This window comes from Chanos chanos, chromosome 2, assembly GCF_902362185.1.
Source record: "Chanos chanos chromosome 2, fChaCha1.1, whole genome shotgun sequence".
NCBI lineage: Eukaryota > Metazoa > Chordata > Actinopteri > Gonorynchiformes > Chanidae > Chanos > Chanos chanos.
In genome coordinates this window covers 59,653,058-59,669,489 of record NC_044496.1, presented here as the reverse complement: position 1 = coordinate 59,669,489, position 16,432 = coordinate 59,653,058, and the positions used below count along the sequence as shown (strand labels likewise).

Below are 16,432 nucleotides of genomic sequence, written 5' to 3'. Positions count from 1 at the left end.
AGACATGAATCTTTTCAAGGTCAGCTGCTAGCACTGAGTTGAACAAGAAAACAGAAAACTCATTGATGACACAGAGACCTAAATATAGCATTTTATTCTGTCAAAGGGTGAGATAGCTTTTGCATACAGTGAAGCAAAACAATGAGAGCACTTCTACTACAATACCTCAAGCATTTTGCCAGAAATGACTGTGTCAAAGAGTCCTCCATGTTGCCCTCAGTTACTTATTAAGTTTAAACTGAAACATTTTGCTACTAATGTTTTTCGATTCATAGTTTTGGAGGTGTATATTTCCTTGAGAATTTGATAAGATCTTAATTTAGGACTTGAGACTGAGAGAAAATAATAGAGTCCACCAGAAATATATCCCAAGAGAAAGTTGACTGAAACCGACATGTCAAGTTCTCTCTGCTGTCTTTATCTCGTTACCAGGGCTACTGTAATCATAACATTATCCTGTACAAATGCAAGCTCTGCTGCTTTGGGAAGTTCAGAGTAAGTCCAGAGACGTATACCATTGAACAAGAGTTCTGAGTTAGATGTAGAACAAGTAAAACATAAAAATTGTCCATAAAGAAAGTTTTTTCTCTTATTCTGTTGGGTAGCGTTGACTCCTTGTGATCCAGTGCACTCCTCAGATCTCTGCCTGTTTATATACACAACTATCAGCACCAGGGTTCCTTTTTCAAACCGCATATGTCAGCCTGTCACATCTAAGTACTTATGATGCATGCTTGAATAATGACAGATATGCTGACAATTCAAATGAAACTACGCATTTTCATCTGGTAAATTCAACAGACTGTTAAGAACATGACGTATAGACTGCAGTATTATTATTTCCAAGGGAGTAAATTTGAAGTTTTTGGACTTTCAATAGGTCTCTTGTCAGGAAGAAATAGATGCCACAAACATATACTGATGAAACAAATGAACAAAGACAGAATCTTTGCAGAAACCACACTTTGCAGAAACCACAAATAGATGAAAGAATGGAGTTCATTGTCGTGTTATTATTTGTGTAAAAAAATAAGAGCTTGCGTCTTGTTACAGAAATTCATTCACCACATCTGTTTTGCCTGACAGCTAAAACATGGACATTTGTGTGTCCATTCTCAGATGTCTTAATGTACTACAAACATCAAGTAACCAAGCGGAAATGACCAGTGATTGTTTTGTCAAAACTATAGTTGGGAAAGTCTATATCGACATTAATGAACAGAAAAAGTGGGTAGTTATGAATAAATAATTAAACAATTAATGTTTTTCAAAATATGGGGTATACTATATGTGTGGGGAGGTATGGCAGAAAAACAGTAGTTAGTACTTGGTCACAACAGACATTCAGCTCCTTTAATTCATGCGAACATGTCATTTTAAACACAGCTCACAGCAGTGAAATTAATATCAAAACCTCAAAACCTAACTCTAACTGAACTTTTAGTAAAATATGTGCATAGTCATATCCAGCAGGAGTATGCATGGAGGTTTGACAGCATTCATCCTTAGCATTACTCATTTATTATTGGTTTGACATTATAATACAATACTCCATACAGTTGGTGCTGCTCTGATAACCGTAAGAGTCATCTAGCTTTACATGTAGCTGCTGTATTGATTTACTGTTTGCCACAGTGATAGCAGTAAATAGTATAGAACCCACCTTGTCAATGAGGACATCTCCTGTGATTGAACACTTGTAGTGTGTGTTCCTCCATGTGGGTCATTTACACAGCCACAGACTTAGTCAATATGCCATGCCAAGGCAATGTCCTTGCGTAGGCATAAAAGAAATGTTGCTTTTCGTCTCAGCTTTGAGCAAAATAAATAATTTTACAACACTTTCTAAGGTCTAGGGGGTTTCCTAGTTCTTAACAGTGCTTAGGGCCAGTTCAAAACACTGCCACTGTCTTCTGTTGATCCTCCTATGGTTCTCTGAGGTTAAATTTGGCACAAAGCACACACTCTAACGTAAACTATCAGGCCCACCATTTGTTCACTGACAGGACAGCAGACCAATGAAATGGTACGAACCTAACCCTAAGGCAGGTCTAAATATAGTATCAGTGTCTCTCCTATCATAGAGGGTATGACATGGAAGAGCAGAGACGGTTGGGTGCTGAAGTCACTCATGGCAGTATTACTCTGGGCAGGACGTCTCTAGCGGTTTAACCCATTGAGGGCATTTTGCCTCTCGCCTTCCCCACCTGTATTTCAGTGAATCACGATGCATTACATTGGTCACGAGTCTTGAAAACGCCAACATCATCTAGACCGCGCTCACATCGTATCCGGCTCTTAAGGCAGAAGGATGCGAACGTTGCACCTGGTCTTAAAGGGATCACGCAAATGTTGCATCCAGCCTTAATGGGTTAATGTGGTGGACATCACCTGAGGAAGTGTTTCACACAACTTTTACCTCCAGTCTGTTCCCCTCAGTCTGTTTCCATGAGCCATGAAGTCTGTAATAGCTGTGACTAGCATCTTGGGAGAGGGCTTTAGTTCCAGCTGTCCACTACACCAGTCAATCTCACAGAAGAACTAGGACCTCAGACAAGATATAGAAATGTAGATTAATTGCACCATAAAGCATTTTTAAATGCAACACAGAATGACAATGAAAAAAGCACAGAATTCAAATAATTCTTTATTCATTCAATAAATTACTTACAGATTAGTGTCAACTGATTTGAACTGATTATCTAAAGCATGATAATGATGTTAATATTGCAACTAATCAGCAGCATCAGTTTTTTACTTGAACTTTTACAGTAGGGATATTTCTTCATGTCGACATTCAGCAGCAGATCAAGTGAATTTGATTGTGTGGCTCTTGTAATGCTGTTCACAAAAAAATGACATTCTATGAAAAATCTGCAGTGTAAAGATATACAAAATAAAATATTCATTCAGTCTTAAATGAAAAGCGGTAAATTCATCAAATATAACAGGTAGAATAGGGGATCATCTCTATAATGTGTGTAATTTATAAATGTAGAGGATGGAACTATCAATAGAACTGTTGTAACAATACTACAGCCCCATTTGGACTACAGCCTGGGCACTGGTTGAACACAACCACAGTCTAGTGAAACAAATCAAATTCAAACAGTGCACAGCATTGCTTATGACAGAGCAAATAGAACCTGTGGCACGTTTTGTTAGATAATTAGTTCATTTGTCAGTTGTTACAACAATGGAACATTTTCAACATTCTCTTGGCCAACACAAATTAGATTACCCTGGGTTTTCAAGCTCTGAAAATGTTGGTAATTAAGTCCACTTTCTGTAGTGTTTCCAATAGTAGTTTATAATGACCACAAAAAATAAATAAATAAATTAATTTAAAAAAAAAAAGAAAAAAATCAAATTGCAACCCTGAATGCCATTCTTTACAAATCTTCCTGTAACAAAATAAGTGTTTTTCCCATAACAGACATGAGTCCATTATTTCCTTATCCTCCAGCATTTTGGTTTCTGTGGTTCTTCCTTACTGTGTAGCTGTCAGTGTAATCATAAGACAGAACTCCAAAAAGCAATGATCCTGTCACAGAGCAAACCACTGACCAAATGAAAAACTTATTTACAGTGACCCACTGCTGCAAGCTAGTTAAGGACAGTTAGTTTAAATTTCCATACTAGAAAAAGCTAGCAAGCAGAACATCTTTCCCCCTTATCAACAGGGTTTTTGCGGCCCACATTGAATTTGGGCCTGAACGAATGCTCTGAGATGAGTTGATTAATTTCATTCTGCTTGTAAGAGGACAGTTTCTGAGAAATCCAAGCACCTTTGGGCTCCCCTTCCGGCCTCTGAAAGTATCTGAAACAAGCCTTGCCTATTAGGTACAGTACCTCTGCAACATTCAGCAGGATGCAAACTCCAGACACTACCAGCATGAAGATTGTGAAGATGGTCTTTTCCGTCGGGCGAGACACAAAGCAGTCAACGGTGTTTGGGCATGGGTAGGAATTACACTTCACAAGACGTACCATCTTAAAGCCAGGGTAGATCAAATAGAAAATATACAAGAAGGCCATTTCAAAAATGATGCGGAAGATGATGCTAATCATATAGGTCCACCAGAGTGCCCCTGTAATCTTGAATTTCTGGTTTTTGATTTGTTCCAAATCCTTGGGACCTCCCCGGCCAGATATTTTGAGGATCTTTTTGTCAATGTGCCGACGATGCGCAACATGCATGGCAACCAGCAGTGCAGGTGTGGACACTAAGATGAGCTGCAGGGCCCAGAGGCGGATGTGGGAGATGGGGAAGAATTGGTCATAGCACACACTGTTGCAGCCAGGCTGCTGGGTGTTGCAAGTGAAGCCAGATTTCTCATCACCCCACACACTCTCAGCAGCCACAACAAGAACCAGGATGCGAAAGATGAAGATGACAGACAACCAGATACGACCAATGCCTGTTGAATGCCTGTTTACGCCGCTTATAATGGCATAAAAAGATGCCCAGTTCATTTTCAATCACAGGTCTGCAATGAAAAGAACACAGTTTATAAAGTTGTATACATGCACAGAATTACAATATTACTTCAGAAAAAAAAATGTAGGACGTAGTTTTTCTTCAAGACCACATGTCAAATCTGAATCAACACAAAATCTGAATCAGCACACAAATTTGCAAGAATGTTACTGCAGAAATACACATTTACCCCCTTTTTCTTAGTAAAAATTCTTCATAAATGCTTTTAGTTCACACTTCTGTTAATATGAATAGCAACTTAGATAGCAATAAGGAATCTGAATTTCTATCAGTTATGGAAAACTTATTACACTGAAGTGATGGATAGAGCAAAAATTTCAATGACTATGTACACACCCTGAATACGAAACAGAAGTTCCGCAAAAGCATTTTACCAGGTTCAGCCCGTGGTGTAAGCAGAGTATGCTGCACCAACTCCAAAAATGTTGACTCTCAGGTGTTGGCTAGACATTTGGATTTTTCAAGGAGAAAAGCCAGACAAGAGCTTTTCTTATCACCCACTGGCTGTTTAAGAGCACGGGCGATGGTCAAACGTCACACGCTGTCACCTGACACAAAATATCAAAGCCAATAGCAAACTTTAAGAAAAGTCACATGATCACTTCATTCTGTATAAAAGATTTATCCCAGTTAAAAAATATTATCTTCCAACCCAGTCACACCATGTGGGCAATAAGCTTATCTCTACCTAAATGATGATTTATGTGTGAATGTATGGGTGTTATTTGAGATAAAAAAAGGGATATCCATCCATGTGTTTTTATGGTTCAGCTGTTGTGGTGTGTGCCACGTACAGAGAATTTGAACCAACATGTTCACAATATAAAACAACAAAACAACATATCAATAAATTTGAGAAACACTTTACCTTGAACTGTGGTGCTCCACAACTATGTCCAGACACAGGCAAACAATACTAAATGGTTAAAGTGCTCTGGAGAAAACACCATGCCTTTGGAAAATGCTAATCACTTAGCTGACACTAGCCACTACCCTGCACCATAGAAGTCATATGCTCTTATATAAACTATTTACATACAATAGGAGCCTTTATCGAGACTAAAAAGACCCTTTAGAATTCAGATCAAACGCCTCAATTTCCGCCTACCCCAACCAAAAGAAAGAATCTGTGTGGACACAAAAGGCCTCAGCAACATTATTCATTGTGCCTGGCAGCCCAAGGAAGTGCAGTGTGTTTCTGACCTGAATGACTTTTGATGAAGGCAGGATCAGTGCAATGAAAGCTAATGATGAATCCATGAGTTCTTCAGAGCCTGTCTTTGAAACAAACTTTATAAAGATCATTTTCATACAACAGAACTTTGTAAAGTCAAATTACTCTGCAGCCAAAAACATTTCAAGAAGTAAACTCATCCCACATTTATCTGGTTAATGTCACTGCTTTAGATGCTGGAACAGTCAAACAACAGCCATCGTTGAGTATTAAGACCATTTCTGTGTTTTATTCATTATGAAAATGGCAGATGAATTATTTTTCACACTGATCCTATGACATCAGGCATCTGTCTGCTACCATCAGAGTGGCTCCTACCACCATCAGCTGGCCTGCCGTTTTGCCTGAATGAGAACTCAGTTTATTCATCAGCTCAAACTCCTCCGTTTCGGAAAGACAATGCAAAGATTTACAGCCAGAGAGGAGCAAATGGAACTGCAACCGTAAAACAAAGCAGCTATTGAAAAGAACGACCCATCAGTTTCAGTTCTTGATCTTGCAAACTGCTGAGACATTGCTTTAGAAGCGAATGGGCAAAATATGCTATTCATTTTCCTTTTGGAACATTTTAAATATTGATATGACCTGAGGGCTCCCATAGAAAGAGATTTTTCTTCTGTTTTATTTATTTTATCTTTTTTTGGGGGGGGGGGGGGGGGAGGGGGGGCAACCTCTCTTCAGTGTTTGACAAACAAAAAAAATCCTCAACTGTGAATTATTCATTAAATTTTGAGTGTGAGCAAATCCATATTATAAATGAGTATAAGTAAATCATATTTATGTTATATGTTTTGATCTTCTGTGGTATTGTTGATTAACGTATTACTGCCAATATGTCCATTGTTCAAAGGCAAATCACTACAATTTTTTTTTTATTAAATTCAGCTACAAAACATTTTTACCATGTAACCCCATGAGATGATTTTTTTCAGTATAAAAACTTCTAACTACTTCAAATCTCTGAGGTAATGTATATTTTTAAAGAAGCATCTTGGTATTAAATCCTGATCATGTTGTAATTTTGGAGAAGAATAGTCTATCAACATTTTGCTGCCCTCCACTGGTAGTTATCATGAGTGAGTATTCACTAATTAAGACTAGCACAATATTTGCAGACTGATGTCTTTTCACTTCTACATGCAATGCCCAGTCATTCAGAGCTGGTGTCAATGACTGTGACACTCTCTATAAACACAAAATGTCACTACTGATCACATCCTAATGTTTGTCTCATGTTCACAGGGACTCTGTTTTCTAAATTGAGAATGATCCCATGTATTGCATAGTAAAGGTATACAGCTTAAGTAGTGTCAAAACAAGAGAAATTTCACAGTGGGAAATCCACAGAGATAAAAGGTAGTTTTCATTGATCTGGCAACCATGTCACAAAGGGGAGTTCTAATTTTTATAACATTTTTGTATCTATTTTTTTCCACCAGAGTTTAAAGGTTAGTACTCCAGGGGCTTTTTTTTTAGCTCTGATTCAGGGTAGGTATTTTCACAGCACAACAGGAACCTTGGGTGATGTAGGTGTGTGGTGGTTGCTCCAGATGTAGGTATACAGTGATTGCAGCCACCATTTTTAAAAATCCATGTAAAATATAAGGTATTAGAAAGTCGCATTTTAACTTAGAAGAAACATGTGTTTATCCAGCTTGCGATTTTAGGGCTGCGGCAGGGAAAGGGGAAAAAACCAAAAGCATCAGGCACAAGCGCTATGCTAGCATCCGAAAAGTACTATGCCCATCAAGTCGTTCACTGCTACTGCGGTGGTAAATGCAGGGGGATATTTTTTTTTCCATTGGACTGGGTCTATCGCCATACAGTTTTATTTTCGTTAATGAGAAGGCAGCTTTGTTATGTAATGTGCACTGAGTATTTCTGTCATTCAAATTCAGTAAAACTCAATAACTGTGTATACTGTAGTCTAGTTTGTCGATTTCTTTTGCTACAGTAATGGTATTGTTTTTTTCCTTTTAGATGTATTTAAAAGGTCTTAAAAGTCATTAAATTTGTACTTAAAAATGTGCTGTTACCCTGGCTAGCAGTGTAAACAACAGCTCTTAGCATGACGGTGCTATACCACCTTCGGCCGGCTTACATCACTTCAGCGTTCCTACTGGTGGTGCAAATGCAAACAGAATAAAAAGCCCTATAATGTATGTAGTTCTAGGGGAGCTCATAAGCTCTTTGATATCCCAGTGATTTTCCATTGTCTGTCATCCTGACTCTGAACCCAACCCTGATCCTACCCCTAACTGTAATGTTCTTAATGCTTCCAATATTACTACACAACTTTTGTACTACTGAGAACAACATTCTTTTTACATTTTATTTAATTTTACTGTTAATTCCTGTATATATCTAAATATCCACTGTGTCCTCGGAGAAGATTCATAGTACATTCAGGTTCTGTTGGATTCTTGTACTTCCGAATTAGCAAAGAACAAACTGAGTACATTCAAGTGCTTTTAAAGTTGAAATAATTTTTCAATCAGATTGTCCATACCTGAATTATTTAGCTGATGTGGACAATGTCATTTATATGGACTAGGAATAGTACAATACCTACCTAGAAGTAAATTTTGGGGAGTTTTGAAATGTAAATCCACTCTTGGTCCACTCTTATTCTCCTTCAACATTCCTTGCATTTGTATCTGATCTAATACTGAACTTAGCAGTGCATTATGCAGTAGACAGCTCCTTAATGGCTATATGCTTAGTTTTTTTCTGCCCGTTGTGGAAGTTGCTTTAGATAAAAGAGATGTAAGTGTAATTAATGAAAAAAAGAAATGTGGGGCATAACAAAATAGTATACTCCTCATTGCTCAGTCCTAAATGTGGAAATCTTTTTTGTCTTGTTATAGAGACATATCCAATATATGTTATACACAGTGGTGGGGTTTGCATGGCCATGAACCAATCGGATGTTAGCCTGAGCTTTTCTGGAGTAATATCACACAGTGGAGTACTGGAAGAACTGTCCTTGTTGTCACTTTACTTAGATATCAGTGGATATATCTCAGATGATATCTAAGCAGTCAATGCCTGTAATATACAAATACCATGCCAAATTGACATGATATTAATGGGAATTGGCTCCTCTTAGACCAACATGATATTAAACAATTCAGGTTTAATCCATTTCTCATTATATTTGAAGGAAGTGCATGGTGGATTAGACATTTTGCTGTGTTTCATATTTAAGTATCTTAATCTGAATCAGGCCTTGCCTGGACATGTGAGGAAGTGATCTGATGACTTAATGTGTTCCAAACTGATAATGGGAGATGAGGTGCCATTCAAATTTGATGTGGTTAAATGGTATTAGCTGTCTGTTTTTTCCTGGAGGCCACTTTAGATATTGACTTATATATGAACTGTAATTTTTCTTCTGCTTTAATTTAAGTGTGGTCCTTCAATCAGCTGATATAATTTTATGACCTTTTAATTATGAAGACCACAAATTCTGTATTTTAGAATGCAGGATAACAATATCATATAAAACAATTCTTCTTATTATTTTTCTTTTTTCAAGAAAGCCTATTGAACACTCTTAGACAATGACTAATCATTTTGGGCAACCTCTTTTTACTACAAACACAGCTGCAACTGAAATTAAGATGGAGACAATCTGAGATTGAATTGTGGTTATTAACTTTCTTTAGAGCAAGTAATGTAAGTGACTCTTAGGGAACGGCGTGTAACATTGTCCGACGTCATATATAGGCAGTTTATTTTTTCAAACTTAGCTTTAGTTGCAAATGTGCTAAAACAGAATTTAAAGAGGTAAAACTATTATTTGTGAAATCAAGATGTTCCAGTGAAGAAAAGCTTATGAAATCAGGAATGTCTTCATACAGTCTGTGGGAAATATACAACACACTCAACATTCTCATACACTGCAGGGAAAGACAGGAATTGCTTTTGTTATTTAATGCAATGCTCAGTGACTCTAGAGAACATTGCAAGCCCTCAAGTGATTCTTTTAACAAAATGAAGGTTTTATTGCCTGACAAGTCAAGAGAGACTGGAAAGCCTTAGGAAATTTTAGGAAATATCATTTTGGTTCCATTTAACAGGAGATCCAAATGCTTCAAGCTCTGTATTTTTTTTAAATGACACACAAGCCAAATTTTGGGAAATATTTTTTGTGACATTTGTCATTTCAGACTCAACACTGTCACCACACTGTCTCACAAAATTGTTTCATAATATGAGGTTATTTGATGGTGGAAACATCTTGAAAAAGACGTGTGGTGAATATCCAGTCTCCTTTCGTTGCAAATCAGTGTGGCACAAGGACAAAGGGAACATGTAGATGACTCCCTGTTGGACCTCTTTTTTGGACAAGTCAAGACTAATATTCTCCAAGCAGTTGACTCTGAAATGTAGGATTTCCAAAGAAAATAAATATATTGCCAAAAATATTCAAAGGGAAGGTTTTGAAATGATTTCCACTTAAGTCTAAGCACTACAAAGTCATGGGTTCTGTACTAGAATATAAATTATTGTCAATTAAGTTCCATACCTGTTATAATCTTATAAAATTACACTGCATCTGAACAAGAAATGTCCAAGGTACCTACTGTGTTATACTGTAGATGAAGAGACTTCAGTCTGTTTTTTTTCTGTTGTTTTTTTTTGTGTATGTGTGTGTGTGTGTGTGTGTGTGTGTGTTTGGTAGCAAGGGGAAATAGAGGAGATTGTCGTAGCTTAAATCTAAAACTTCAATTTTATAATCTTATACATCTTTTGATTTTCATGAGTCAGGAAGAGCTTGAATGAATTTCTGCTGAAGTTTAAAACTTGCATCTGATGGAGCTGAAAATTGCAAAAGTGAACTAAAATGTTCCTGTCTAGGTTTAGCTTTGAAAGGCTTTTCAAGGGTTTACATGTTCCTTTTCAATTTCTAAAATGTGATTATTCTTTCTGATTAATGTCAGCACTTTTGAGGTTTTTGTTGTTTGCAAATAGACTTGATGTAAGTCTAGTCAAGCTGTTACCAGTAAAAGTCAGATGTTGTGCAGAGACAACATCCCTGACATGTGTTTCTCCTGCATCATTCTCCAGATTATTCAGAGAGAGGTCTGGGGTTTTGAGTGCATCGATGGTTTGGAAGGCTTTGCTGCTGCTGAGTAACTTGTTGTCCAGAGCTGGCCCGAGGCATAAGCGAACTACGGTGGCTGCTTAGGGCCCCCATGGCTACCAGAGGGCTCCCAAGAGCGCATGAAATGTCCCACAAGATATCTTGAGCTAGCTAGCTAATACTACTGATTTAATCAATTCCCGCTGCCAGAGCAGGTGTCACGTTCATGTGCATGTGCACTGTAACAGACATTAATTGGATTTTGATGCAAGCACAGTCAGTCGAACTCAGCATTGCCAGATGTACGATAATTGTCGTGCTTATACGATAATTCTGCCCTCTGTACGATGTATGATCAATAATGCCAAAAGTTCCACAATGTACGATAATTTGATCATTTTGTGACACTTTGTATTAGTAGTTGTAATCAGTCTTCTAGGCTATCTCATTTTAATTAATTTCCCGACATGATCAGGATAGTAAAATATGGATCCTGTGTCTGTGTTTATGCATCTCTGTGATGTCTTCCCAGCCAACTGTGCTTGTTGTGATGATGAACGTGACTCACGAGCATGGCTGTCATTAACCATTAGTCAAGTCCTCTTTACAGATCAGAAATTTTTGGATAGTAAATGCATTGTCTGCTGGTTTATATTGTTACTTTTCAGTCCACCACGTTCAGTATGCCACTTAGTACTGTATCACTTTGAACATTAAATTAACAGCAGACTACTCTTGTGAGTTTGCAACCTTTTAAGATCAAAAACCATAGAAGGGTAAAAACACACCAGGCTGACATTGGTATGATGTAAGCAACACAGCTACAATTAATAAAATTGGTAATGGGTGTGTTAGATTTACAGTAGGTGTGTGAATGATAAGGCATGGACAGTAGTCAATAGTACTGGCGGTGCCAAGGTGGTAGGGGGCCCCCAATCAAATTCTGCTTAGGGCCCCATAAAGGCTTGGGCCAGCCCTGTTGTTATCCAGTGAGATATTCGCTAGGGTCAGATTCTGGAGATGGACCAAGCTGATGAAAACCTCTCTGTGCATGAAATTCAGATGGTTGTAACTCAGGTCCAGCATTTCCAGGGCTCTGAGGTTGAGCTTGGTTAATCGCTCGACTGCATTGTTTGACAGATCAAGTTGCCTCAAATTCTGGTCCAATCCCAGACACAAACAGAAGAAAATTAGACAAGTTAAACAATATTCACTGTCTCCGAATCGCAGGGTACAGCATCTTTTTTAGGAAGATAACAGTTCACTTATGTGGCACAGCTATAATAGCGTGATCACATTTATGTGTAATCATTATACTAATAATTTTGGGCTATTGTGTGAATTTATGTTTGTATTTAAGAAAAAAAGAAAGCCCATTCATTTGTTGAACAGTGAAATCCAAACTAATTGCCATTGTACTAATGGGGTGAGGGATACATTTCATTTAGGTGGTAGTGAGGCAGAAGGCGGAATGTGTTCATTTTAGTTTAGGAGTATCGGTTAGAGATTGTCCATTTCCATGGTTTCCTCAGAAGCAATCTGGAACAAACGAGATGTACCGCGTCCTCATTTCTCCTGTTTTTTTTTACCTGCTTAGTACAGGTCGGTAAACTGTAAACAAATCATAACGATCTACCTCGTAAGGTCAGACCATTAACAGGACTGTCTGCTGAAAGTTTAGAGTGTTCTAGCGAATTTGCATGACATTAACGCTCTTCCTCCGCCTGTCTCTTATGTGTGAAAGAAACAATAGATTGACTCAGTTGCTCTTTTTGATCTGTTTCATGTTCACTTTACTCATTCTTCCTTTGATCAGCTGTGTCAAACCATTTACGATACTGAAATGGGGATGACTATTTTTAATGCATTTTTTACTGACAATAAGCATATGATATTTGAGCTACACGAATGCAAACACATCCACCTCACTTGCCAAAAAGCAACATTTCTTTGAGGTCTGTGTTCTTACATCAACAATAAATGATTCCTAGGGAAGCAACAACCTCCCAGTGCATCACAGTAATCAGATCATATACTAAACTGAGATAGATTAAGCTGTTAAGTTTAGTGTGTGTAGTGTAGAATGTTAGGGTTAGCTGTTAAGGTTAATGTGTGTAGTGTAGCATGTTAGGGTTAGCTGTTAAGGTTAGTGTGTGTAGTGTAGCATGTTAGGGTTAGCTGTTAAGGTTAGTGTGTGTAGTGTAGCATGTTAGGATTAGCTGTTAAGGTTAGTGTGTGTAGTGTAGAATGTTAGGGTTAGTGTGTGTAGTGTAGAATGTTAGGGTTGGCTGTTAAGGTTAGTGTGTGTAGTGTAGCATGTTAGGGTTAGCTGTTAAGGTTAGTGTGTGTAGTGTAGAATGTTAGGGTTGGCTGTTAAGGTTAGTGTGTGTAGTGTAGAATGTTAGGGTTAGAGTTGGAGTTAGCTGTTATCTTGTGTTAGGTAAAGGTGTAGAATGCTGGCAGCTTGGGTTAGCTATGGCTGTAGAACATTGGGGCTGGATGTTAGTTTGTGTTGGCTATAGGGACACAATGTCAGAGTCAGGATTAATTATTAGCACAAGCTCTAAGATGCCAAAGAAAGCAGACTCTTGGTCCACAGCATTACTGCCTTGATATGACAACTGGAGTCATCTCATATTGTTTTAGACTACCAAGGTTCAGGGGCTGTTTTCTGAAATCTATGAGAAAGATGCTGGGCCACCTTTTGTGGTCTTATTATGGCATTTATGCTTCAGTAGAGTACAGCTGATTTCACGTATATTAAGTGATCTCTTAAATATTTGACCTGACCTTGCAGTATGAAGTGGCTGTCGTCCTGTATTATGATTTTGTTCTCCCATGGTGAGATAGCAGGCAACAGTCTACCGCAGAGCGACAGTCCAAGGAATGACAGTCACAATAACTTTTCAAAAGCAAAAAACAAACAAACAAAGAAAAAACAAAAACAAGAGAAATGAAATATGTTTACTATTGTTCAATGGTTTGACATGCAGCAATTGTTCCAGGCATGCCATACTGTCTAAATTTACACAGTGTTTTGTGAATCTGATGGAAGAGGGGTTTTTTAACACATAAATGACAGCAACAGTCGATGGAGATATACTAGTTATGCAGTACGTTACCCTCTTACCTGTCTGCTTTAGCTTGGCATCAGCTTCTGCTGTGCGGTGCAGAAACAACCACTGTGCTGATAGTAACATAACCTGTGAGGTTATACTGGGTTTTATAATGCATGTCAAATACTGTACATGGGCCCCTGACATAATCAAGCTATAACATGAAACATCCCATAAATTCTGAGCATACTAACTGCATACTAACTACATATGCCCATAGAGCTGACACCGTCCCATACAGTCAGTGAGCTTGCATCTGATCCATTGAAAGGATGTGTCAAAAAGGAAATGACGAGCCTTCTTACTTTTCTTCTGAGAGGGTATGGCACTTGAGGTGATCAATGTAAATGTGCAACAAACTTGAATAAACTGCTGAATTTCCTCCTGTGTTCCGGACGTAAAAACACAGCTCTCGAGGTGCTGCTGGAAGTTTTGAGAAACTATGTCCCCTTGCAGTATTCTCAGTTTGGTCTTTAAAATGCTGACTTCCTGGATTACTAAACAGCTCAAACATAAAGCAAATGAAGTTACAGAAATAAGGAGACTATGATGGTTAAAAAATGTCTTTTTGAGAGCATGCTGCTCGAGAACACGGGCCAAGTACAAGCTTAATCCCCAGTTTAAAAAACCTACTGTCTCAAGAAGTGTCAGAGCAAGAGGTTGTCAGTACAATCAAACCAAACTTAAAAACAGACAGAAAATGAGGAACTGGCTATCTGCAAACAGACTGTAAGTGCTTTGCATGATCCGGTGCAAGTTTACCTTATTATGGTAGAACTGGAATGCCTTTACTCCCATTTGTCATGGGAGTACAGTACTCAATTTACAGAAACACTGGTGCAAATTTGTGTGAAAGAACAGCCTCCTCTTAAACAGACCTTTACGCAGACCGTTTGTGTAATTCCGCACGGATTACAGAGAATGCTGAGTTCTGCTGAAGCCTGTAAAATGTGAAGAAGAAATAACCTTAGAAGAGCAACTACAGGAAGAGGGCTGAAGAACGTGCTGATTACCTTAGTTATGCTAACATCAGGATGGTTGTGCAGAAAATCAAACAATACTGTGGTTCTTTCAGAAATAACCAGAATACACTTGTGAGGAGCACTAGTGTAGGGTTGAAGACTTTTAATGCTAAAATACATTTTTACATTAATTTAGTGGCATAAATGACAACTAATATAAAGAATTTGTGATTCCAGCTAGAATAATATTTAAAGTTTCTGATGTATGGGTCTGCATATGGTAACAAGTGAACTAGATAAATTGCAAGCTAAATCAATTTGCTCTTTTCTGTGTCCATAATGCACGTTTAACACAACACTTACTGGGCCTGTCAGTATAGATCCTTGGATAAATTCTGGGCAGATTTATTCATTATCAATGATCTTACCTTCTCAGTGTGAAACATTTTGTCTTGTATATATTGTCCTGCTTGCAAAAATGCTGAAAATAGCTCTGTGCGTCGTGAGTAAGGGCCAGCTATGCTGGTGAGAGGGCCAGTACTTGGGTAATTTAAAAAAAAACCCAAAAAGGCTGGTATGTGAGTTATTTAAAAAACAAAATAAAAACAGAAAAAAACAGCTTGTATGCAGACATCTCGTGTGCTTGTGTGTCTCTATCTTGTATCAATGTTAGTGTTACACATTACAGCAATTATATAGTAAGTAAGGTAAATATAGGTGATAGATAAAGAAAATGTAGGTAATAGGTAAATATAGGTGATAGGTAAAGTAAATGTAGGTAATAGATAAAGTAAATGTAGGTAATAGGGGAAGTAAATATAGGTAATAGGTAAATGTAGGTAAAAGGTAAAGTAAATGTAGGTAACAGGTAAAGTAAATGTAGGCAATAGGTAAATATAGGTGATAGGTAAAGTAAATGTAGGTAATAGGTAAAGTAAATGTAGGTAATAGATAAAGTAAATGTAGGTAATAGGTAAATGTAGGTAATAGGTAAAGTAAATATAGGTAGTAGGTAAAGTAAATGTAGGTAATAGGTAAATGTAGGTAATAGGTAAAGTAAATGTAGGTAAAAGGTAAAGTAAATGTAGGTAATAGGTAAATGTAGGTAAAAGGTAAAGTAAATGTAGGTAATAGGTAAAGTAAATGTAGGTAATAGGTGAAGTAAATATAGGTAATAGGTAAATGTAGGTAAAAGGTAAAGTAAATGTAGGTAACAGGTAAAGTAAATGTAGGTAATAGGTAAATGTAGGTAAAAGGTAAAGTAAATGTAGGTAAAAGGTAAAGGAAATATAGGTGATAGGTAAAGTAAATGTAGGTAATAGGTAAATGTAGGTAAAAGGTAAATGTAGGTAAAAGGTAAAGTAAATGTAGGTGAAAGGTGAAGTAAATGTAGGTGATAGGTAAAGTAAATGTAGGTAATAGGTAAAGTAAATGTAGGTAATAGGTAAATGTAGGTGATAGGTAAAGTAAATGTAGGTAATAGGTAAATGTAGGTAATAGGTAATAAGTAAATGTAGGTAATAGGTAAAT

The 16,432-nt window shown here is 37.5% G+C and overlaps 1 protein-coding gene and 1 pseudogene across 1 annotated transcript; both read right to left on the bottom strand.

Annotated features, from left to right (window-relative positions):
- Nucleotides 1-3,648: 3,648 nt before the first annotated feature.
- gjb1b (gap junction protein beta 1b) lies at nt 3,649-4,476 on the bottom strand. The gene has a single exon (XM_030765615.1). It carries the CDS (start codon nt 4,474-4,476, stop codon nt 3,649-3,651), a length of 828 nt encoding a protein of 275 aa, XP_030621475.1.
- Nucleotides 4,477-10,285: 5,809 nt separating this feature from the next.
- LOC115805134 (transforming growth factor beta activator LRRC33-like) lies at nt 10,286-15,348 on the bottom strand (annotated as a pseudogene).
- Between the last annotated feature and the right edge of the window lie 1,084 nt (nt 15,349-16,432).